This window comes from Cupressus sempervirens, chromosome 5 (genome assembly GCF_028749045.1).
Source record: "Cupressus sempervirens isolate cs-2001-9-10 chromosome 5, ASM2874904v1, whole genome shotgun sequence".
NCBI classification, from domain to species: Eukaryota; Viridiplantae; Streptophyta; class Pinopsida; order Cupressales; family Cupressaceae; genus Cupressus; species Cupressus sempervirens.
The window spans coordinates 389,080,586-389,104,792 of NC_143122.1; the positions used below are offsets into that span (position 1 = coordinate 389,080,586).

Sequence of the window (24,207 nt, forward strand, 5' to 3'; positions counted from 1 at the left end):
ATTGTTCAGGTACATGCATCTGTCTCATATTATTGATCAGTTTGAATGCCCAAATTATATAAATGAAGAAAAGTATAATTTCAGGCTGTTAAAGATGCTGAGAATGATTCCTCATCCTTACTGGGATCCTATTATTTTTCCTTAAAGGTTTTAATGATGTACCTCTTTTCTACATCATTTGGCATTTCAGGGACAGACAATGCAGATGATGTATGAGACTATTTCCAAGACTTTGAAAGAAGCTGGTCTTGAATCTACATATCATCCACAAGATTATTTGAACTTCTTTTGCCTTGGGAATCGTGAAGTAAAGGACTGGAATGAATCATCATTTAAAAGTACACCTCAAGAAAATACACCTCATGTAAGTTTCTTAAATTTTTTGTTAATCCTTCCATATATTATATACTTAAATGTTGTGTGTCACCTTCTGTTGTGCAACTGCTGAATTAGAGCCTATATGTTAGTGGTGATTAACTTTGTACCCTTTTTAGTAGAGTCTTAACTGGTGATACAGTGATTCTGCTCGTAGTAGAATTGCACATTTCTTATTCCTTTTGCATAGATTATATTCCAATTCAGTTCAAGTATTTTTTTTTGAGTTGGCACAGATTTAAAGTTGCCTTTCTAACTATTACTCTCACTAATCTTTGCCATCCTCTTAGATACTGCACTTTCATTTATGAATCATTTAATTGCATGAATTATATGACAGGCACGAGCTCAGAAGAATCGCCGCTTCATGATTTATGTCCATTCAAAGGGATTGATTGTAGATGATGAGTACGTCATTCTGGGCTCAGCAAACATTAATCAACGCTCCTTGGATGGGTCAAGAGATACAGAGATTGCTATGGGCGCATATCAGCCCCAATATACATGGGCTAAAAAGCGAGATCACCCACATGGTCAGGTATTCAATTTAAATAAAGTTTCTTATTAATCATAGAAAATTCAAATCAGTTTTACTTCAGGTTCATGGAGGCAGTTTTGCTTCCATTTTTCCCCTCCATGTGTTTTCATGATGGGACCATGGAGACCATTTTGGGAGCCTTTCGTTTGGTTACTATGCTATTTAAAAGTTTGTCCCTCTGCCACAGTGAATCACATTAAACAGTCTTCCTTGCAAATAGCATAGACATGGTCTTATTTTACAACATTTTTTCCAATTGTTGTGTAATAAAAATGTTCATCATCACACTTCACATTCTGTTGTAGGTGTATGGCTATAGAATGTCCCTTTGGGCAGAACACCTTGGAATGATGGAGGATTGCTTTCATCATCCAGAAAGCTTAGAATGTGTGAGGAAAGTCAGGGATATCTCTGAAAGCTACTGGAAGCAATTCAGTTCTGATCAGGTGACTGAAATGAAGGGTCATCTCATGAAATACCCAGTGATGGTAGAACCAAGTGGTAAAGTGAAGCCTTTGCCTGGAAGTGAGAGCTTCCCTGACATTGGAGGAAACATCCTTGGGACACTGGGGACACCAGCCTTTGTCCAAGAAAACCTAACTATTTAATCTTTGTTTTTCCTTTTAACTTAAGTTTGATGTTTTACTTGAGTTGTTGAAATTCTTACACCACAGTCCTTACAAAAATGATAATTTATCCGTTACATTGCCATTGTACCTTGGATCCTGGTTATCTGAACATGACACTTCAGCTCCTATATCTGAATAAACAATTGACCAGCTTTTGAAGACTCAAGGATAAATAGAAGGCGCTTTTGAGATTAGACTCTAAGCATTTTTCCCCTTGTCTCATCTTTCTTGTGTCTGTCTACAGCCATTCAGTGTCAACTTCCTACTGATGTTTAACCAACACAAGGTTTTGAAATCAATCTACGTATATTGAAATTTATAGCTTCCACCCATCTCTTTCCATCGATATGTCTGGGAATCCATTTGCATAACTGTTGGGTATATCTCAAGATGAAGTACTGCCCAGCTTGATCTATCTATGTTTGTACATATATTTATGAAATACTCTTAGATGTTGTATTTGATAGGTGGTTTAGAATTTGGAAAACTACTTCCGAGTTGGTTGTGAGTTGTGTACCGTTAACTTGGTTGGCATGTCTTTTATTGAAACATTCATTGCCCCAGATGCTTAGCTGCATTTAGCAACTGACGCATCTTTCCAGATTCAACATTAAAAAAGTCATTGAACAGTATACAAAGACTAACCATAATGTTAGATCAAATCAATACTACTACTAATGCAACTAATATCTCATTGAATTATGTATCGTGCAAAATTAGTGTAAAGCAAACAAGAAATAGCCAGAATCCTCAGACTAATGAACATGATTGCATTTATTAACCAAGGGTTTCAAAATTATTGTATAAATTATGAAATCAGAAAGGCTTTCTAGCAGTGACTTCAAAAACAACTGACAGTAAACGGAAATAACTACAAGCAAGGGCTTACAAGAATACGAGACAAGATGATGTATTGGTGTTGTTAGGTTAAAAGGAATTAGTTACTGGATTCGTGCCCTAGAGGCTGGATTCAGATCCGGATCTGTATCCGTGGCTGGATTCGTTCAGATTTTTGTAAATTTTTTTGTTTGGAGTTTAAAAAAAAAATTTGATTATTTTCTCATAATCATTATGGATTTGATCCATAGATTCATACCAGAATCATAGATTCATACTATGAAATGATTTAAAATCATAGATTCCTACTTTGAAATGATTTAGTTTTAGAATTATGTATATTTTTCTCATTTTTTAGTGTATATATATAAACACACACAAGTCCTCCACAAATCATAATTTGGAAAAAAAAAAATCACGAATCCACAGATCGATTAACGTGCCCAAATAACTAAGCAATGATCTAAGCATGCGTATATACATCAAAATCATAATATGGAATACCCTGACAAGAGTCTATGTAGATTCCGGAATGCACGACGTATGTGGGGCCATTTGAATACAAATGAGAACGTATACCAATATCATCAATCTACTGTTCTCACCTTGCTATTAACCATCTTTCCATGAAGCCCTTGAAGTCTAATGTGAGTATAAAGCTTAAGGAATGCAGTCTAGGAAGATTCTTCCAGGAGAAGACATTCAAAATCCATTTGACCATCTTGAAACAGCTTTTTGACTTTTAGTACATATGAATTTGAACGTGTTTCATTAATTATGAATTGAAATGCAAACCAAGATTGTTTCCATAAGACTGAAATGATATGATATGATATGATAGATTTTAATGACGTCCACGAGACTAAAGTAGTCTATGGGACCCATGCAATCGCCCTCCCGAGTCAGGAGCCAAACTAGTCAGTTGCAAAGTTTTGGTTAACTTGTCTCTTCTTCTCTGAATTTTGATAATCAACTCCGCTGTTCTCTTCACTTGATCTTCCTCAAATAAATAGTTGAAGTCCTTGTTCTGCAGAATTTTTGTATAATCAGATCTGATGTCGTTGTAAGCCAAGCATTCCATGACAAAGTGTTGCTCTGTCTCCACTGTTCCCATATTGCAAAATAAACATGTTCTGTCTGCCCACTCTTCCTTTGGAACTTGCCATCTACCAGTTTCACATCGCAGCTGATGTGAACTAGTTCTAATTTGTGCCATCAACATTTTTGCTTTCCAGTTAATAGGTGCCCTTATATAGGCCTTTTCATCATGACTAGAAGTGGGATTAAATTCTTTAATGTAATAAGATTTTTTCCTCCCTATGTGTCTTGTCCACAGAATATTGCGAAATTTTTCATTGACAAACTTTTTTATTTCTTTAATGTTATCCGGGCAAGCTTGGATGTTGATATCCCATTTTTGCATCCATTTGTCATTTTGTTTCATCCATGTGCTTTTCCGCCTCACAAGTTTTTCCTCTATTACCAACTTGGGCCAACGATGTGTTTCTAGACCTTGGGTTTTCTTTAAATAGCTTAGCATTCGGGTTAATGCGACGGCTTCTAATGGAAAGGAACCCACCTCCGCCAAAAGGATTTCATACGGAACTGTGGTCTTGACTTTAAGATTGCATGTGATAAAGTGTTTTTGAATTCTTTCTATTTGCCGCCATTTCTGTTTGGACATACTACCGCCCCACACTTCACATCCGTATAGAATAACCGGAGTGACCAGCAAACCAAACAGAGTTTTCATGGTCGTCCAATCCCATAATTCTGCGTTCTTGCACTTGTTTTGTAAAGAGTATAATGCCTTCCAGCCCCCTTGGATTCTTTTCGATCTACAAGTATCCCAGTTGAGTTTGTTATGAAAATCGATGCCCAAGTATTTGTACTCTTCCACAATCTCAAGGGGGCTATTTTCAAACAGGAACTTGTCTTGTATGCCCCTATTCTTCTTTAGTGAGAAGATCATAATTTTGGTTTTGCTAGTGTTAACTTGCATTCCTACATCATGGCAAAAAAATTCTAGTGCTTTCAAGTGCTCTTTCAAACCTTTAGCTGTTCTAGCAAGAATTATGAGATCATCTGCATATAAGAGCAATCTTATCACGAAGTGGGCCAGCTGCACCCCCTCACCATTGGTCTTGTTTATCCACTCTTCTAACTTGTCAATATAAAACCCGAATAGTGTGGGAGAAAGCGGACACCCATGCTTAACCCTGATGTTGCTATCAAAATTTTCTGATAACCCTTCTGTCGTTCTGATTTTAGCTTTGACCTGCTCATATAATCTGTAAACCGCTGACGTAAGTTCTTTAGGGACATCCAGCTCTACCATTCTATCCCATAGTTTATTACGTGGCACTGTGTCGAAAGCTTTTTTAAAGTCCACAAAACAACAAAAAGCCTCGTTCCCCGGAGTGTCCCAAACTTTCTCTATCAAATGCCTGAGAGTGATGCTGTGATCTATAGTAGAGTGTTTTGGTCTAAAGCCTGCTTGCCCTTTTGCACGTTTGCCTTCTGTTTCAGCCCAGTTGCTGATTTTTTGTTCTACCAAACTACCAAATAACTTGCCAAATAGTGGATTGATCATGATGGTTCGGTAATTAGAAGGATTGTTTATATCTTCACTTTTGTGGAGTGGGATCACCACACTTGTAGTCCATTTTACAGGGAAACCCTCTCTATTGACACTGTTGAAAATCTTAGTGATGTGTGGTGTGAGGATTTCAGCACCCCATTTTAAGTATTCCGCTTGTAGCCCATCTATATCTTGCGCTTTACCAACAGCTAACCTTTTGATGCCTTGAATAATATCATTTTCACTGAATAACTCCCCTGTAGTCTCTGTTTCCATGATACTATGCTCTCTTAGATCACATTCATAGAGAGTCTTGGCATATTCCAACCATTTGGTTTCTGTTATGTTATTCACTATCTGAGTTTTTCTCTGCTGAAGCTCTTTCCAAAATTTTTTGGGGTTGTTTTTACCAAGATTAATCAACTCTATTCTTCTCTTGTTCACATACTCTTCTTTCTTCTTTTTAATCAGTTGATTATACTCTTTTCTACTTTCTTTGTTCATGTTCTTTTTCCAATTCCTTTTTGCCATTTTGCACTCCTCATCAAACCAAGGATTGGCCGGAAAAGTGTTCTTGGCTTCTTTTGTGGCCCTAGATCTTTTACACTCCTCCAATGCTTTAATGATAGTAAGAACAAGATTATCCTTGTCCATGAAATGTTGTTTTTCAGACTCTAGATGGTTTCCCGGAACCCTAGACAGCCGCAAAAGAGAGTCTTGAAAAGTATCATGGTTTTCTTGTGTCATTAAAACTTTGCCAGTCGGAATCATCTTCCTCTTCTGTAAAAGTTTTGGGACAATATGTTGATCTTTGAAGTGAGTAGTCACCCTTATCAAGATGGGGTTATGATCAGATTTTAACTCCATGGGGCAATCTTCTATGTCAAAGTTAATTATCTTTGCGACATAGTCTTGCGAGCATATAACATAATCAACAACACTTTGTCCATTGTGTCTTTTGCATGTGATGCCCCCTGATTTAGGCCACTTTTCCATACCATTGCATATAACCATGTTGTATAGGCAGCATAAGCCTAGTAATTCAGCACCAAAATGATTAATCTTTCCCATGCTATCCTGTGAAGATCTTTCCCATTTTTGTGTCCCTTCTTCTTCGAGCCAAACTGGATCTCTGCTTTCATTGTAACTCTCCTTAAGATTGAGAGTTTGGTTGTTTGCTGTTCTAGCATTGAAATCCCCTATTAACATTATTTCCCCTAAAGAGCTAAAGGCTGTTATGTCTTTTTTTAGCGCAACAAACGGATCTTCTCGATCCAACCTATGTTTTTTATATATTTTTGAGCCTTTTGGAGCGAAGTAACATATAGCCACCCTTGTAGAAATCTGATTCTCTATTATTTTTATCCAAATATACTGCTTGTTTACATCTTCTTTCTCTAAGTTTACAAATCTGCTCCAAGTTTCTTTTATTAGAACGGTGATGCCTCCATGCCCCTTACCATTATCTATCTTTTCATTCCACAATGATACCTTCTTATATCCTTCAAAATCTGGAACTCTACATCCATCATGCTCATGAGTCTCGGTAAGCATAATGATGTCATTATCTTTAGCTATCGGCCCTAACCTAGGTCCTCTTCTCCAAGGATAACCTCTACAGTTTCAGCTAACTATAGTTAAATGTTCCTGGGTGGGCCCGAGTTCCTATTTATTGCGTGTGATTTGGTCGCTGATTTGGGCTTTGCCATCTTGTAACCACGCCCACTTGCCTTTTCCTCTTGCTGTTTTCACTTTTTCCCATTCCTTCCTCCTTTCTTCTTGCTGAGTTACGGTGAGATCATCATCAAGATATATGCGTGTGCCTCTAAGAAACTTCCTCTTGCTGAAAATGTTATTTTTATCTCCTATATTCTTCATTGTCACTCTAACATGTCTATCTTTGCCTCCTCTAATCCATTTTCCGATTCTTTGAGCTTGTATGGTTGTTCCATGCCAATCTAATTGGTCTTTAAAGAAGTCTTTAACTAAATCCGTTGTTTTCTCCTGTTCTCCATAGTCTCGTAGCCCTTTGACAACGATATTTGTTGCTTTCTCATTTCTTTCTTTTTCCTCTCTAATCTGTCTCCGAACTTGTTTTTCTATGTTGTCAATAGGAGTGTTTGCTGGCCCCTTTACTATGTTGGCCCATGATCTAACTTCTTCAATCTGTTCTCTAAGTTGATTCTCTTTTATTTCCATATTGGCCATGGCATCTTGTATATTTTTCATTTGCGAGTTTTTGTCTGCTTCTGTAGCCTCTCCTTCTCCCATAGTACTTGCTGCTGTCCTCTTTTCCCCTACTTCTTTCTTCAACAATATTAATTCATACTCTCCTTTTTCCATATTAAATTGCAATTTTTGAATTTGTTCTCTAAGTGACTTGACCTCCGCTGCCAGCTTCCAGTTATCTAGTAACTCTTTTCATTGTGATACTTTCTATTTGGTTCCTCTCCTCAAGTGCCCACACCCTTTCCTTCATAGCTACTAAATTATTCACAAAAATGTCTGGATACCACGTCATAGGTGTCCTTGTGGGGCTGTAATTATTCGGTAGCCCATCTTCCACCATGTCTATCACCTGAGAATTATCTGGCTTCCCTTTACCGTTAATATCTCTGATATTATCAAACTGCTCAATTGTTTTAGAGATTTCAGTCGGCCTCAGACTTTGTTCTCCCTCCCTTGTGCTGTCTGGGGTTTGTGGGATTGGTTTCGGAAGTAAAGCTGCTAACTTCCCTCTTTTTGCATTTTTAAACTTTCGTATCTTTCTCCGCCTAATTATTCTTTTATATTGTTTGGCATTCACATAGATGTAGTTGCCTCCTGTGAGTGGTCCGCTGGTTTGTGATAAGCTCAAAGTGTTTGTGGGTAAATTACCATTTGTCCCCCCAAGATTGAATGAACTCGTGTGTCCGGCTGAGGGTTCTGGAATAATGAGGAAGCTCTCTTGATTCCACTTGATGATGCTGCTGTGCATTAAACTATCTCCGTATGTCAGGACCAAGCCACTATTGCCAGAGATGTCGTGTTTCGTAGCTTCTTTCAAACTAGTTTGTTGATCTGCTGTTACAGGTGCCCTGACTATCTGATTCTCTGCCACCCTGTTACTATCAGATCCTGTGTTATGTAAGGTGGACCCATCTAGTTCTGACTGTTCCTCTCTTATCATAGGTTGATCAGTCAATGATACTTTTACAAGTATCCTATCTGCAGATGTATCTGTGATTTCCCCGTTTGTTCCGTCCATGAGGACCATATCATTCCCACCGGTGCCTTGTTTATATGTTTTTAATAGTGTTTTACTGTTGTAAACTTACCAATGCCAGGAGAAGAAACAAAGGGAGCCTGAACAGGTGCAAAATCATATGCAAGATAAAAGGAAAAGGCGTACCTGGGATCTGCCTGTCTGCCTATTGGAGGCACATATTGTTGTCTTCAAATGGAACCGAGCTGGAGCCCACTGAAAGAGAGGGACACCATATCAAGTAAAATCATCATCTGGGAGCCCGCCAATATCAAAGTCTTTAGTACTGGATGGTCCCACCGGTTGCTAAGACTACCGACCAAACCCTTAAATTTGCCCCTGCACTGATCCCGTGTCTTGTGGACCCCTCAATCAAAATGCTGGACCCCTCAAATTTGTATGTAGACCTTGTTACGTGGCAATTCCAATCCCCACAAAAATAAACAAATCGCCAGTTTGGCTCACACCCGTTCTGTTCTGTTCCACGCTCACGAACCTGCAATGACGTGGAGTACCTCTTACCTCTTGCTCTGAACCTGCATGTGGATACGTACCTGGTAGATGCTCAACCTAAAACACTGGAAGATGAAGATATTTTTCTTTAATTTCGAAGAAGTCAGTACTCGCGTTGAACAGGCGCGAGATGAAATCCTCTGAGCTTCAATGCAAATCAAGATTGTTTCAATAAATGATGGAGACCAAGTTGACAAAGAGGAGTTGAAAGCCATGTGTTGAGAAGATGAAATAGTTCTAATCTCAAATTAGGTGAACTTGCTTGGAAAAAGTGGATCAGTCTAATTATTCTAAGTAAATTGGATTTTAATGTTGTGCAAACATAGAAATAATGTGAAATTAAATATTTAAATTGGATTAATTATCTTATTTCAAATTATTTGGATTTAAATAATTTCTAGAGATATAAAACTATGTATGATTAATTTAACAAAATATAAATAATGCGGACTTTAATTATATGTTTACTATAAAATTAAAAAAACTAAGCAAATTAACTCCAAAAAATTGTTCATTAATTTAAAGGAAATTGAAGTATTCACATTTTTTCAAATAAACTATACTAGCATTAATTGAATAAATAAATAAAGAATTCTATTTATTTCAAAGAAATGCAAACCATTCATACTTGCTTAAATAAATTATATTTAAATTAATTGCATAAATAAAACATCATGTGGAACTATTTAAATTTGTCATAAACAATTTTGGACTTATTGTGGAAGTTAGATCAAATTTATTATTTCATTTATTATTTTAATTAAATAAGATTTAAGATTATTTATACATTTATAGTATTTGTTTGAAATGTATTTAACTTGTTTCAAACTAACTATTTCAATATTCCAAATGATTTGGCTTTAGTATTATTTCTTCAAAATAATGGAATATAAATTATTTTTTTGTTGCTTCAGGAGGTAAAGATGATCGATCAATTTTTCCCTAAAATACTATTTAGATTGTGTTCAAGTTCTTTTTACTACAGTGAAGATGACAAAGCCTCGGGAGGTGTCACAACTTAATGGAATCTTATTAAGTGTGATGGCGAGGTCTTTGTGTTTTCTAAAAGCTACCTTGTAATGACATTTTAGTCTAGTAACTATTCTTGAAACTTGTTTAATGTCTTTACCCCTAGTATTGGGGTTAGTAGAGCATTGGTGTGGTGTAAATTTTTTCCATTACCCTTGATGATTGATAGGTTCTTTACATGGTGATAAGGGGTTTCAACTTTCCCTTTTTTCCCATAAAAAAATATGGGAGGTTTAATCGACTCCAGTGACTATATGAATGATCTGTTAGACTTTATCAATAGGATTGACCTCTTTGATCTGGAATTGCAAGGTTACCCCATTCAATTGGTCCAATACTAGGAAAGGTCCTAATTTGATTGCGGTATGACTTGATAGATTATTGTTCTTGTTTAAAAGGGATTTGGGATGCAATGCTACACTTAAGGCCCTCCCAAGAACTATTGCAGATCATTCTCCCATTCTCCTACAATGAGGTTGATAAAACTTACTCATAACCACTCCCTAATAGGTATGAATAATGTGGACCTCCCAACTAGATTTTGGAAATTGCATTGAAATGTGGTGGGTTGCACTTTCCAAGGCTCTGCCATGTTCAAGATCTTGCAAAAACTTGATGTTAGGAGGAGGGAAGTTAGAGGTTGGAACAAGTCTACTATTGGGGATATCTTTATACAAAAGAAGGAAATTGGCTCTAAACTTTACTATCTTTAAAATCATTTTGTTGTGGGTAACTTCATTTAGTCCCTACATGAGGAGGAAGGTTGGATAAAGAAATGGAAGGACAACCTCAGTAAGCAAGAGATCTTTTGGAAATAAAGATCATGAATTCAATGGTTAAAAGAGGTTTAGGAACTCAACCTTTTTCTCATAGAACAACTAGTAGACATAAATAGAGAAACACTATCAAATCTTTAGTGGATGAACGAATTAAAGTGGTTATTGATGAGTATAAAGTTGGGGAACTTGCCTCTCGCTTTTTCATTTAGTTATATGTTGACAATTAGTTTTTAGAATTGCAAGATAGACTCTTCTCCACGTTAGAAGGTAAGGTCCACCAAGATAATTGAGAGGGTGGGGGGTGGGGGAGGTGAATCAATTATCCAATTAAAACAACTTTTATCAACCTTATTAATTTTGAAACATCTAATCAATAAGTGCAACAACCATAGCAAGATCATCATACATAATAACAACAGAATTGTTAACCAAGGAAATCCTTGATCACAGGGAAAATCTTGGTGGGGACAGTACCCACAAAATGATGTACTAATATATAAGTTCCTTGCAAGAGGATGGACCCTGTTAGGAGTCAATGAAATACATTTAGCACATATCAGTTCTTGTAAGGATACTTTAGATCCTTGTGAGGAGATTCCAACCCTATTAAGAGTTTTGGAAGACAAAAGGACCCACCATCCAAACAACTTCAGGGGCAAGATCACCAAACTCACTGTCTAATTGATCTCAATACTATCCTTTGTAGAATAATACAAGTAAATAATTGTCCACAACAACCTTTGCCAAATATAGTTTCTCTGTCAGCTGCTTGTGCCTTAACCACACCACACACTTCTTTGATCTCAAGATATTCAATAGTAGGTCCACTTAATACCACTTCAATACACATATTCCACAAGGAAAACAACTTTCCTTTATACAAAGTCCTAAAACTAATTATTGAGTTGGCCATGAGGCTTTCTCAATTTAAAATTAATACAGGACCACAATAAGATAATACAATACATGTTACATTACATCTTTTCACAATTAGATAATATTGTCGGCTCACAGTCTTAACATGTGCAACATCGGACTTAGTGCAATCAACCACACCATCTTTGTCATGTTTTCCACCTCTGTACAACTGTGCTTAACCAAATTCTATATTTGTTAGGAGATCTAATCAAAACAACAACTGCTTCTTAGGAACTCTGCCAGAACACTGTCTTCAATAAATGTCGAATAATGGTCATTTGTATTCATCTTTTCGCATACGCACTTAACCACATAATTAGGACACTCTGTAGAACATGTCTTCAATTGCGCATAACCTCACCTTCAATCCTCAAACTATGCGACCTCAATCTCTGTCTGCTGCTTTGTCAATTTTCTACATAATCATTAGTATGTTGACATCAATGACAAACACAATCATGAATGCAACACACAATCATGCTAACAATCTCCCCAGTGCTCCAACAATGCTAGGATACTCCCCTAGAGGAATATCATCAGCATTCATGCTAACAATCTCCTCCTTTGACATTGATGACAACATAGATGAAAAACATCTAAGTTCCATGAATACCAAATACTCTTCTACAATTGCTCAAATGTACTCTTTCTTTTCAAATCCTTTTCATCAATTAAATCTAAATCTTAGGACCATCTCTACATCAATGTGTTATTCCCCCATTGACTATCTTCCCATTTCATGTGTTGGAAAACAATTTTTCCTTAACACATATGAGCTTGATATCTTTTCTTTTGAGGAAAGAATCAAATTAACTTACCAACAATTTGAGTTTCTACAAAAATGAAACTCTTACACACACACACACACACATTTTTCAGTAATATTAGGCACAACTACCTTTTTGAAAGATATTCATTAATTTCCCATTATGAGAGAATGTCTCTCATAAGCATTTTCACAAGAAAATACTAAAGGTCACAACACTAATTCATCAAAATGAAAAGAATGTGCAGTCTGAAAAACCATCAAATTTAATTAAAATAATCACCCACATGATTGTTTACTATTATGAAATTAAAAATTGTAACCTCAACTTTTCTTCCCTCAGTTTCTTTCTATTTCAAAATAAGAATTCATCCACGATAAATTAAGAGCATCTTCATATATAATCTATTTCCACAAGAAAACAAATCACATACTAAAGCAAACACCAATATCCATCTTTTAGAGGCTCCAATTATAGAACTAACAGAATTTTATAATCTCTATCACAAAGTTCTTACTTCAAATTCAAAAGCATATATACTAATAAAAAATAGTTTTGCTTCGTATCTACTAAGAGTCTACCTTTTACCAATACCAAGTTATTACATATATAACCCCATAGGGCTGCAATAAACCATGATCCAAAATTTCCCCACCAAGAGTTAATAGTTTTTCAGTTGCATAACTATGCAAACTACTAAATTATAAGAAAAGTAAAAACTAAACTATGGTGATCATCGCCAACTAGGAAACACCAGGTGTCACCAGGTCCTAAGATTTCTCCACCGAAGTAGCAACAAGTCGGGTCGTTTTCTAGTTTTCATATGCAGAAGTGAAAGCAGAGATAATAGGCTAATGAAGTAGATTGAGATATGTGATCCTCTATTTCCACACCTCCTTTTCTTTGCAAAGTTCTTCGACCTTTGCTTCATGCATTTCTAGATGTTTATGATTGATTATCAACATGGCTTCTATGTGGGCTACATTGGAGAAGTCCTGTGTAGTTGGCGCTTTCTTTTCTTTCACCTCTTGGAATTTCTTTTGCACATCTTTGGTAATCTCTTTGCTGGACCTGATTGAATCCTTTTCTTCGTTGACACATTATTTGTCAATCCATTTAAGATCACCTGGGATAATATCATCCACAAATTTGATCTCGTTGAACAATTCGTTGATTTCAAAGACACCTTGTGCAATGACTGGATTCCTTCATTCGATGTAGTCTTTAATCACATAGAAAGTTTTGTCATCCAGTCCTGGCATTGGTCGTTCTATGAGGAATTTCAGCATGTCATGTTCCTGTACTTCTTCCATCCATGAAACTTCTTTGACCCAATTAACTTTTTCTTTCTCATGAGAATCGATATTAGATTCTATCTTCCTGGTCACATTAGCAATTTCTTTTCGTTCTTCATTCAAAAAACTTACTAGTTTAATTGTCTCAGTTTGGATGAACTGAACCCAGTCCTCAAATGTTTTAGTAACTATCTTGCTCCTCTACAGATGATCTAAAAACTTCTGGTTAATTGGGAACTTGACATCTATGGTAGCAGGCATTTCACTAAGTGGCTTTGGTTTCAAGTGTTGGATAGCATTGATATATTGAGCCATGCTTTTAATTGTCTCTTTGATATCTTGCTTATCTTCTTGTTAGAAACCTTGAAGATCTTCATATCAACTGCCCTGCTTCCTCTTCTAAGATCTACCTTTGATACTTGGTAGTCTTGAGTAGTCATTTTGCCATCATCCTTATCTTGAAATGGCTTGGCAATCTCTTCCAACTAGTGCCCTGTGTCTTTATTGAACTTTAAGCCTAGATTCAATTTTTTCTTTCTTGGTCTTAGATGAGTTGCCTAGACATTTATTTACTAAGTGATCAATAGGTAAGGACAGAGGCACTATACTTTGCTCCTTAGCAACTGAAGTCTATAGCCATTTGGATGCTATGGGGGTCTTCTCTAGTGTTGTGAAGTTGCTAGTTAGGGCAAGAGAATCCATAGGAATGCTACCTTCTCCACCTTGGAATTGTTGATTTTTTGCCATATCTAAAATGTTGCAGCTAAGGACTTGCTCCATTGAAGGTTCCACTTTTGGAGGATCCAAATATATCGGTGTCTCACGAATTTTCTTGGGGTTGTGTTCCTTTTGTTTCTTCTTGGTGATTGAATGAGTTACACTTTTGTTAGGCCCCACTCTAAGTTGAGTTTGAACTTCAAATGGAGTTGGTTCAACTTCAAGTTCCTATTTAATTGCAACAGAATCATTTCCAACATGGTTAATGAGAGTAATCAATCTTTCATAAGACTTCTTTTTCTTAGACTTCAAATGTTGCCTTGATGACTTAATGACTGTGTCTCGAGTCTTCTTTTTTGCAAGCCATTATTCTATCCTTTTGATCACATTTGCAGTTCTGGATTGTAATTCATCTTCTTCCCTTTTGCTCCAATCTAGCTCAAGAAGGGCAACATTCTACTTGTTAAAGATACCAAGGGTCTATCACATCTTCCTTCTCATCATCTTTTACTCCATTAGTGTCCAAGCTGATCTTGAAGGTTTTCACTTGATCTAAGGTCATCCTTGACCACAACCTTTTTATGACTTCAAATTCATTAGAGCAGTTGGCCCAATAATCCTCCATATGATGAATATGCCAGAATTTGGATGTGACATTGAGATTATCTTTGGTGAACCTTGCATAATCAAAACCTTTCCCAGGACATAGGGTTTATGATAGAGGTTGAGCATCTCCTCTTTCACCATCATAGCATGTTTGAGGTTTGGACACATGTATTGACCCAATTCTATAGGGAAGAGCACCCCCAATACCTTCTTAGAGCTTTCAGATAGTTTCTCAACAATGATTAGTTGTCTACATGTCTCCAATAGTGCAATATTGTCTAAGCAATATTGGGGTAACTTAAATGATTCGCCATCAAAAACTTTGATTCTGAGGTAGGTGAATCTTGGAAAATGGATGAAATAGAAGCCATAGGTATCAATCACCTGCATGGCCTCCTCTAAGAGTTTGCAATTTTATTTACCTTTGAGCTCAAAGACTAGCCTTCCCAAAAACACATCATTGGTTCTTCTGAACTCTTGAGAGGGTTTTCTGGCTTGTAAATTCTTTTTGTATTGATATATTTTCATGTCTTCCATCCATGTCTTGTAAGGAAGACTTTCCCACTCTTTTAAAATAGCTAAAATGTAGACAAGGTATGATGGCATGAAGAAAGAGGCAAAATTAGCCAAACCCAATAGCCCTTTGTGTAATCTTTATGTTATTAAATCAACATAGTCAATGATTTTTTCACCTTCTACAATCTCCTATATGAAAAAATACATCTAGTCCTCCCAGTGGAAAGAATATTTATTTCTTTTCACCCTATTCATGAGGAAAACTATATCTACAATTTCCTTAATAAAATGCTTGAAGTCAGAGGTTTAGGCAACCTTGACCCCCCTGTTGCCGGCCTCAACAGCCATCTTTGTGTGACTAGGGAATTGTAATCTTTCTTATTTTCCTCGTGTAGTCGTGTTGCTTCTTCAAAGGTCCAAGGCTCATAAGGTTCTTTGTGGGGAATTTTCATAGACGATACAATAGTAACCCTATCGGTCCTTGCCAAGGCTTCTCCTGAAATCTTCTTTATGCACCTATTTTGTGGATCATAATGATTTGCACATTCTATTACCAACTCAAGGAACGCCAAAGTAGGATGAAAAGATGTGGCCTCTAATAACCCACTATTGGTTAATTTCTTAGTTATAGTTTCACTCTTAGCACTTTTGGTTCTTTCTACTAACTCTGTTAAGTTTACATTTACTAGAAATGTGTCTTGAATTTTAGGAAGAGAATTTAATAAATAGGTCTTTTGAAGTTTCAAGAATTTTTGTCGAAACAAAGACATGTTGATTTGGAAATGAAATTTACCAACCACATACAATTGCCTAAAATTATTAAAGAGAAACTAGAAATGGAAAATCATAGAAGGAATTGCTTGGTACTCACCGATTTCTTGTGCCAAACTACTCCTGCCAACCCTTACCAGCTTTGTCGCTTTGAACTTCTAGAGTAGCGAATTAGGGAATAATGACAAAGAAATTGGTACTTATGGTGCATTTTTTAGAAAGATTACAGACATATATAGGAGTGTGAAATCATTAATACATTCATGCAAAGATTTATTTGACAAGATGTTTTAGTCTTTTCAATTAAATACTCCTATCAAATCAACACACAATCTCACTTTTGGATGACTCCAGCTTATAATTGCACTCCGTTTAATGATGACTTGTACTTTGACACACTCTCTCTAGCTATCACTATCATCATGCCTTAATATCTAACCATTCCATTATGTACGACTTTCCAAGATCCGTGACTGATATCTTTTTTTAGAAATAAGACCTGTAGAGAAAAATTGTCGAGCAATAATTCATTAGTAAACTCATAAGATTGAACTTGAACTTGAAACTAGGAGGTTCAAGGTTAACTTCAACTTCTTAAGTTGACAGACTATTAACCGAGGGCTAAAGATGATGAAGGGTTTTTCAATTTATGTATGGCTAACTTGAACCTGAATTTGAACTTAGGACAAAATGAAGGTTCAAGTTCAACTTCAACTTGGGTTAGGAAAAACCAAAACACACAAAATGACTAGAACTATTATAAATGAAACATCATGTATGCTTCCCAATTTACCATGAGGATTTTTTCATGTGCATGTTCTCCCCCATTGACATCAATGATAAAGGCATCATAAATGTTATTTCTGCTACATAAGATCTTCAATAAGTTCAAGTGTTCAAAGACACTGTTTAATACTAGTTATCAAGAGTCCTTCATGACCAAGCTCAATCACAGATACTCCCCCATAGAGGAAGCATCAAGCATCTAGTCCAAATAAACAATAATGCTCTGTAATGTTGGATTGATGCAATCTCTGCATTAACTACTCAAAAGTAGGTAGTGGCATAACCCCAAGCATACCTCTCAAGTACTCAAACATATCCTTCGACACAAGCTTTATAAATATATATTCTGTCTGCCCCTTTGTATTGATATACTCTAATATGATCTCTTTCTCTGCAACTTTCTGTCTCAAAACATGATACTTACTAGATATGTGCTTTGTCTTTGAATGTAAAACATGATTCTTACACATACTATACTTGTGTTATCACAATGTATGATAATAGGCTCTGTAAAATCAACTCCAATGTCTTTCAACATTTGCTTCATCTACATGATCTGATTGCAATTATTTGTTGCTGCTACATACTCTACTTCTGTTGTGTTTTGTGAAATGCAGTTTCGTTTCTCGCTTAGCCAATAAACCAATCTTTCTTCTAAGAAAAATGTTTCACCACTTAAATTCTTTTTGTCATCCATATTGCTTGCCCAATCCACATCAGTAGATGCACATAAGGTAAAGTCAATTGATCTGTCATACCATAACCCAAATTTAGGCATACCCTTCAAATATCTGAAAATGCTCTTTACTGCTGCATACTGTGATTCTTTAGGACTAGCTTCAAATATCGCTACAATGCTAACTGCATTAGCTATATTTGATCTTATGTAAGTTAAATGTTACAAACCTCCAATCATAGATATATACTTCTATTATTCAATAGTAGGTGTGTCATCTTTTCTAGACAACTTGTGACTAGTTACCATAGGTGTAGTAAAAGGTATGCAACTTTCCAAACCAAATATTTTTGACAGATCTTTCAAATAATTTGTTTGTGATAAGAAAATACCTTCATTTTTCTACACAATTTGCAATCCCAGGAAATACTTCATCTCACCAATCATGCTCGTCTCAAACTCCTTCATTTCACTAGAAAATGCTTCACTTGCTTCATCATCACCTTCAAAGATTATGTCATCCAAAACACTTCAATAATTAGTAAACCATTCTCAATCTCCTCCAAATACAAATTACTGTCTGTAGTACCTTTAGCAAATCTCAATTTATCCAAATATTTGTCCAATCTCGCATATCATGCTCTAGGTACTTGTTTCAATCCATACAATGCTTTCTTCAACTTGCAAACCATATCGCTTTCTATTAAAGGAAAACCTTCAGGATGATCAATGTAAAATTCTTCCTCAAGTTCTCCATTCAGAAATGTTGATTTGACATCCATCTGATACACTTTGAATTTCTTGTTAACAAAAACTGCCAAAAATATTGTAACTGACTCTATTCTAGAAACAGGGGCAAATATTTCCTCATAATCTACACCTTCTTGCTTTGAATAGCCTTTACATACTAGTCTTGCTTTGTTTCTTACAACTTCACTTTGTTCATTCATCTTATTTCTGAAACCCACTTAATTCCAATAACATTCTCATCCTTAGGTCTAGGACCCAATTTTAATGTATCAATCTTTTCAATTTGATCTAATTTTGCTCTCATAGATTTAATCTAGAAATTATTTTTACTAGCTTCATCAACACTTTTGGGTTCTACCTGTGAAATCAAACACATTTCTTCTCTTTGTACCTTGTTTCTTTTTATTACTCCTTTGTCCTTGCTATCAATAATTTGATCAACATGATGATTCTTTATCAGATTCGTATTAGGTGTCACTGTCTCAACTCAGACTTCATTTCTAGGTTCACTCCTTGGTTCTTCTCTCTATTCCACAATCTGTCTATCATTATACAAATTTGTGCCAGTCTCATAAAACAACACATCATTCTCTTGGTTAGCCTTTGGATTAATATTTTCATCAGAATTATAATCATCAACAATAGTTACTAAAGTTATCTCTTCTATTACTTCCTTTTTCTTAACCAATCCAAGTTCACCATCTTCATCATTACTAACATTCAAGAATTCCTCTAATATTGCATAAGATTTCTCATCATCAAAAAGATAATCCTTAGGAATTCTTGATTTGTAAGACTTTCTAGTCTTCTTTACTCTCTTAGGAAATTTGGATGAAAGATGATTAAATTCTTTACATGTCCAACAATTTTTTTTTGTCATACCTTCATCTTGCTTCTCATCTTCCTCTTTCCAATTATCATAGTTAACTCTACCAAACTTTGTACTTTCTAATATGAATGAATCCTCATAGATCTCCTTAAGCTATTAAGCTTTTCCTTCAAGGACCTGATGCTTTGATACTAATTGTTAGAAAGTAAAGTCCATCAAGATAATTGAGAGGGTGGGGGGTGAATCAGTTATCCAATTAAAATTACTTTTAACAACCTTATTAATTCTAAAACATGCAATCAATAAGTGCTACAACCATAGTAAGATTGCCATACACAATAACACCAGATTTTTTAACCAGGGAAACCCTTGATTAGAGGGAAAACCCCAATGGGGATGGTACCCAAAAAATGATGTACTAATATATAAGTTCCTTGCAAGAGGACATACCTTGTTAGTAGTCAAGGAAATACATTCAATACATATCAGTGCCTGTTAGGAGACTTTGAATCTATGTGAGGAGATTCCAATCCTATTAGGAGTTTTGGAAGACAAAAGGATCCACAATCCAAATAGCTTCACGAGCAAGATCACCAAACTCACTGTCCAACTAATCTTAGTACTATCCTTTGTAGAATAATACAAGTAAACAACTCTCTGCAACAACCTCTTTGCCAAATATAGTCTCTCTGTTAGCTCATTGTTTCTTAACCGCACCACACACTTCTTTGATCTCAAGATATTCAATATTAGGTTCACTGGATCTCACATCCAAATTTGCATTCTTGCAATACATAAATTTCATCAATTGATATGACTTCAATACACATAGTCCACAAGGAAAACAACTTTCCTTTATACCAAGTCCTAAACTAGTTATTGAGTCAGCCTTGAGGCTTTCTCAATTGACAATTAATAGGAGACCACAACAAGATAATACAATACACATTACATTACATATTTTCACAATTATATAATACTATCAGCTCATAGTCTTCACAACTCTTCACACATGCAACATCGCACTTAGCTCAATCAACCACACCATCTTCATCATGTCTTCTACCTCTAGACAATTGTGCTTAACTAGATTTTATCTTTATAAGGAGATATAACCAAAACAACAGAACCACTTCTTAAGAGCTTTGCCAGAATGTTATCTTTAATAAATCTTGAATAATTGTCATATGTATTCACCTTTCTGCATGCACACTTAAGCACATAATCATGATACTCTGTAGAACATGTCTTCAACTACACATAACCTCACCTTTAATCCTCGAACTGCGCGACCTCAACCTCTGTCTTCTACTATGTAAATCTTCTACAAAATAATTAGTATATTGAGATCAATGACAAACACTATCATAAATGCAACACACAATCATGCTAACAAACTCCCCAATGCTCCAACAATGCTAGGATACTCCCCTATAGGATTATTATCAATATTCATGCTAACACTCCCACCTACCAATTGTTGTTAGGGAGGTTGACAACAAGATGCTCTTTTCCCCTATTATGGAGGAGGGAGTTTAAGTGGTAGCATTTTCTATGGGCGTGTAAAAGGCCTTAGGGCTTGATGGCTTCCCACCTACATTTTTTTATGAATTCTCAAGGATTCTTTTCTTTGATGTGACAAAGGGTGCAAGGAAAATTTCCAAGATTGGTAAGCTTCCCAAGAAACTAAATAACACCTATATTGCACTTAGTCCAAAGGTTGAGGACTCAAAATGTAAGGTTGATTTAGGCCTATAAGCCTCTGTGATACCATATACAATATTTTTCCAAATGTACTTGTTAATCATCTCAAACCTCACTTGGATAAATTTATTAGCCCTTGTTAGAGAGGCTTTGTTCCAAGGCATTAAATTCTAGATGTTTCCATTGGCTCCCATGAATCATCCATTATATGAATTGAAGTTGGATCCAAGGCATGACCTTCAAATTTGACATTTTCAAGGCTTACGATAAAGCTAAATGGTGTTTCCTAAACACTATTTTTCTCAACTTTGGCTTCAATATAGAGGTTCTAGGTTCATTCAGGAATATGTTGAGACTATCTATTACTCAATTTTGGTTAATGGGGATCCCTCGAGGTTTCTTCAAGGCTAGACCTTAGGAAAGGGGACCCCTTGTCATCATCCCTTTTTATTATGGTTTCTAAAGTCCTTAGTAGAAATTTTCTTAATTTTCTGTAGGTTATTAGGATCCAGAAGTTAAAGTTTCTACTTCACTAGCTCCTTTGATTTTCCAATAGTTTATTGATGATACATTCCTTGGTAAATCCTTAGTTATGGAAGGTAAAGAGTGGAAAGGCCTCCTTTGATACTATGCTAATGCTTTGGGTTAGTGTTTCGACTATGGAAAGAGCTATATATATTTCTTCAATACTAGGTAGGATCTCCAAGTTAAGATGATGAACATACTTGGCTTCCAATGTGCTGACCCACTAGGTACCTATTGTTAGAATGATTTAGAATAACTAAGACAAGGTGGGGGGGGAGAGGTGAATCAATTATTCTCAAGTCCAAATGTACCAATTGAACTTTTAATCACTTCAAATACTTCAGATCTAAACATTTAGTAGTTCAGTTTCTATAGAAAATAATCACTAACATAAACTTGCAGTTTACTATCCTAATAGTAACAAACTTGTAGAATGCAAAACATTAACAATAAAAAATCTTAGATAACATTGACACAAGTATGACACTAGGATTTAACGTGGTAGCTCAATTTGGAAAAAAATACCACCAACATGTCACTGATTCTTCACTCTTCTGAAGTGAGCTCTATTAGGAGCCAAGCCTGTTAAAAGTTACAAAACACATTGTTAAATGTGACCTTGTTAAAGAAGATAATTACCATGTTAGTTGTGGCCTTTTTAGAGGGCTTACGAACATTCCATTAGAATGTCACCTTGATTAAAGGATTTACATATGACTATTAGGTCAACATTGATTAAAGGATTTCCATGCTAATACAATAATTAGAAAGCAATAGTAGGTTGATCTAAAAAATTTGGTCTAACAACTGACTCATTGACATGTCTCCATTGACATCTCCATCACCGATTCTCTTGGCAATCCTTCAAGCAACCACTCTTCACCTCAACACTTTACTGTTTAACCTTTTGCTCAAGTTTTCCAATCAATATAATGACACTAGGATTTAACATGGAAAAGAAATTTAGAAAAAAAAACATCGATAACATGTCACCAATTCTCCACTCTTCTAAAGTGAGCTCTATTAGGAGCCAACCCTATTAAAAGTTACAAAACACACTATTAAATGTGACCTTGCTAAAGGATTTAATCACCATTTAGGAGTGGCCTTGCTAGAGGGCTTAATTACATTTCATTAGAATGTTACCTTGATTAAAAGATTTACATATGACTATTAGTTCAACCTTGATTAAAGGATTTCAATTCTGATACAATGATTGGAAAGTAATAGTAGGTTGATCTAACAAATACAACTCACTTTGCAAATATAGATCACAATCTGGTCCAACAACTGACTCATTGACCGGCCTCCATTGATATCTCCATTATTGATTCACTTAGCAATCCTTCAAACAATCATTCCTCACATCGATACTTCCTTGTTCAACCTTTTGCTCAAGTTCGCCAATCAATAGAATCAAAAATTTATCCAACCTTACAAGGTTAGCTCTTGTGCCTCCTTAAATAGTTAATTCTAACCTTTTTCCGCTTAAACATCATCGTAGATCTTAGGGCTTGGTCAAATTCATTGAATCCTTCCATCATTTCGTCTCCTCTTTTCTCTTCTAATTTTTTTCCCAAACTTCTCCTTGAATTCATACATAGAAACACTCAAACACTATTTGCCTTGAATTTAATTCTCTAGGTCATCCATCCTTATCGTTAACATGGTTTCCATATTGTAAGAATTCAATTGTGTCAGCTGGATATCAAGATTTCCTCATAGTCTATCAAATGTTGTCCCTCGGCCAACACTGGGTTCTAACACTCTCTCATCATTGAATTACTCGGTTGTAACTAACTACTATGTTCATCATACTTTTTGATACTCATTCGATATTGGTGCTTAGTCGACACTATATATTTCTCAACTTATACTATCGCTTAGTCAACTCTAGCATCACTTGATATAAGCTTCAAGTTCATTAATCTTCTACTCTTTTTCTCAGTCAAGCCTATGCATTTGGTCTTTCTTTGATCACTTCTTCTAGGATTTAGTACAACCATCTTTTTTACTTAGGTCATGATTAAAAAATCATATTTTCTTGTTAAGGTCTAGCTAATCAAGTCCCCACTATAATTCCTCATAACTCAACCTTGCCTCTAGGTCCTTTTGTTATGTCCTTCTTCTCAAACCCTCTTCATCAATCATCTTGATATGACACTCTACTCAGATAGCAACTATCTTACCAATGAGGTTTGACATCAATGATAACACAACAATTCTTTCAATTGTAGTTTTCAACACCTACATGGGCCTACCTTCTCTATTAAGAATGATATTTCCCATTCGAGAAAGAACTCATAAGAAATTGGTTGGTTGGAAGGTAAAATTTTTGATCAATGCAAGGAAGCTCCAACTTCTTCCAACCTCCTTTCAAGGAATCTTAGTATATTTCTTGTCCCTATATAAAATATCAAGGGTTGTGGCTAAAAAAATTGCAATGACTTCAATAGATCTCCCATTGGACTTAGATCGAGGAAAATAAGAGAATGGTGCTTGATAGTTTGGACACAGTCTATGAACCTAAGTTGATTGGAAATCTTGCAATTAGGAGTTTGTTAGACTTGAGAAAATCCTTAATTGCTAAAGTTAGCTTGAACTTTGTAGTTGGTTTGGATGATTGGTGTAAAATCATGAAAGCAGTGTATTTTAACAATGATAACTTTCATGAGGCACTTGACTTATGATTTTTTGACAAGGTCAAAATTATGGACCAACATTCTTAAATGGTGTCCCCTTATTATTTAAGGCTTAAAATGAAAAATTGGTGATGGCTAGTAAACAATTATATTATGGGACAACTGCTATCTTGGAGACAC

At 35.7% G+C, this 24,207-nt stretch overlaps 1 protein-coding gene across 4 annotated transcripts in view; it reads left to right on the forward strand.

The window, feature by feature from the left end:
- Positions 1–2,050, forward strand: part of LOC149556419 (phospholipase D gamma 1-like) — a 47,895-nt gene extending 45,845 nt beyond the window's left edge. For all 4 annotated transcript variants that reach the window (XM_089830730.1, XM_089830732.1, XM_089830731.1 and 1 more), the window contains 3 exons: positions 191–364; positions 716–913; positions 1,219–2,050. In XM_089830730.1, the coding sequence (XP_089686856.1) occupies positions 191–364; positions 716–913; positions 1,219–1,521 (675 nt within the window). In that variant the 3' untranslated portion in view covers positions 1,522–2,050. The remainder of the gene's footprint in view (positions 1–190; positions 365–715; positions 914–1,218) is intronic.
- Positions 2,051–24,207: the final 22,157 nt, after the last annotated feature.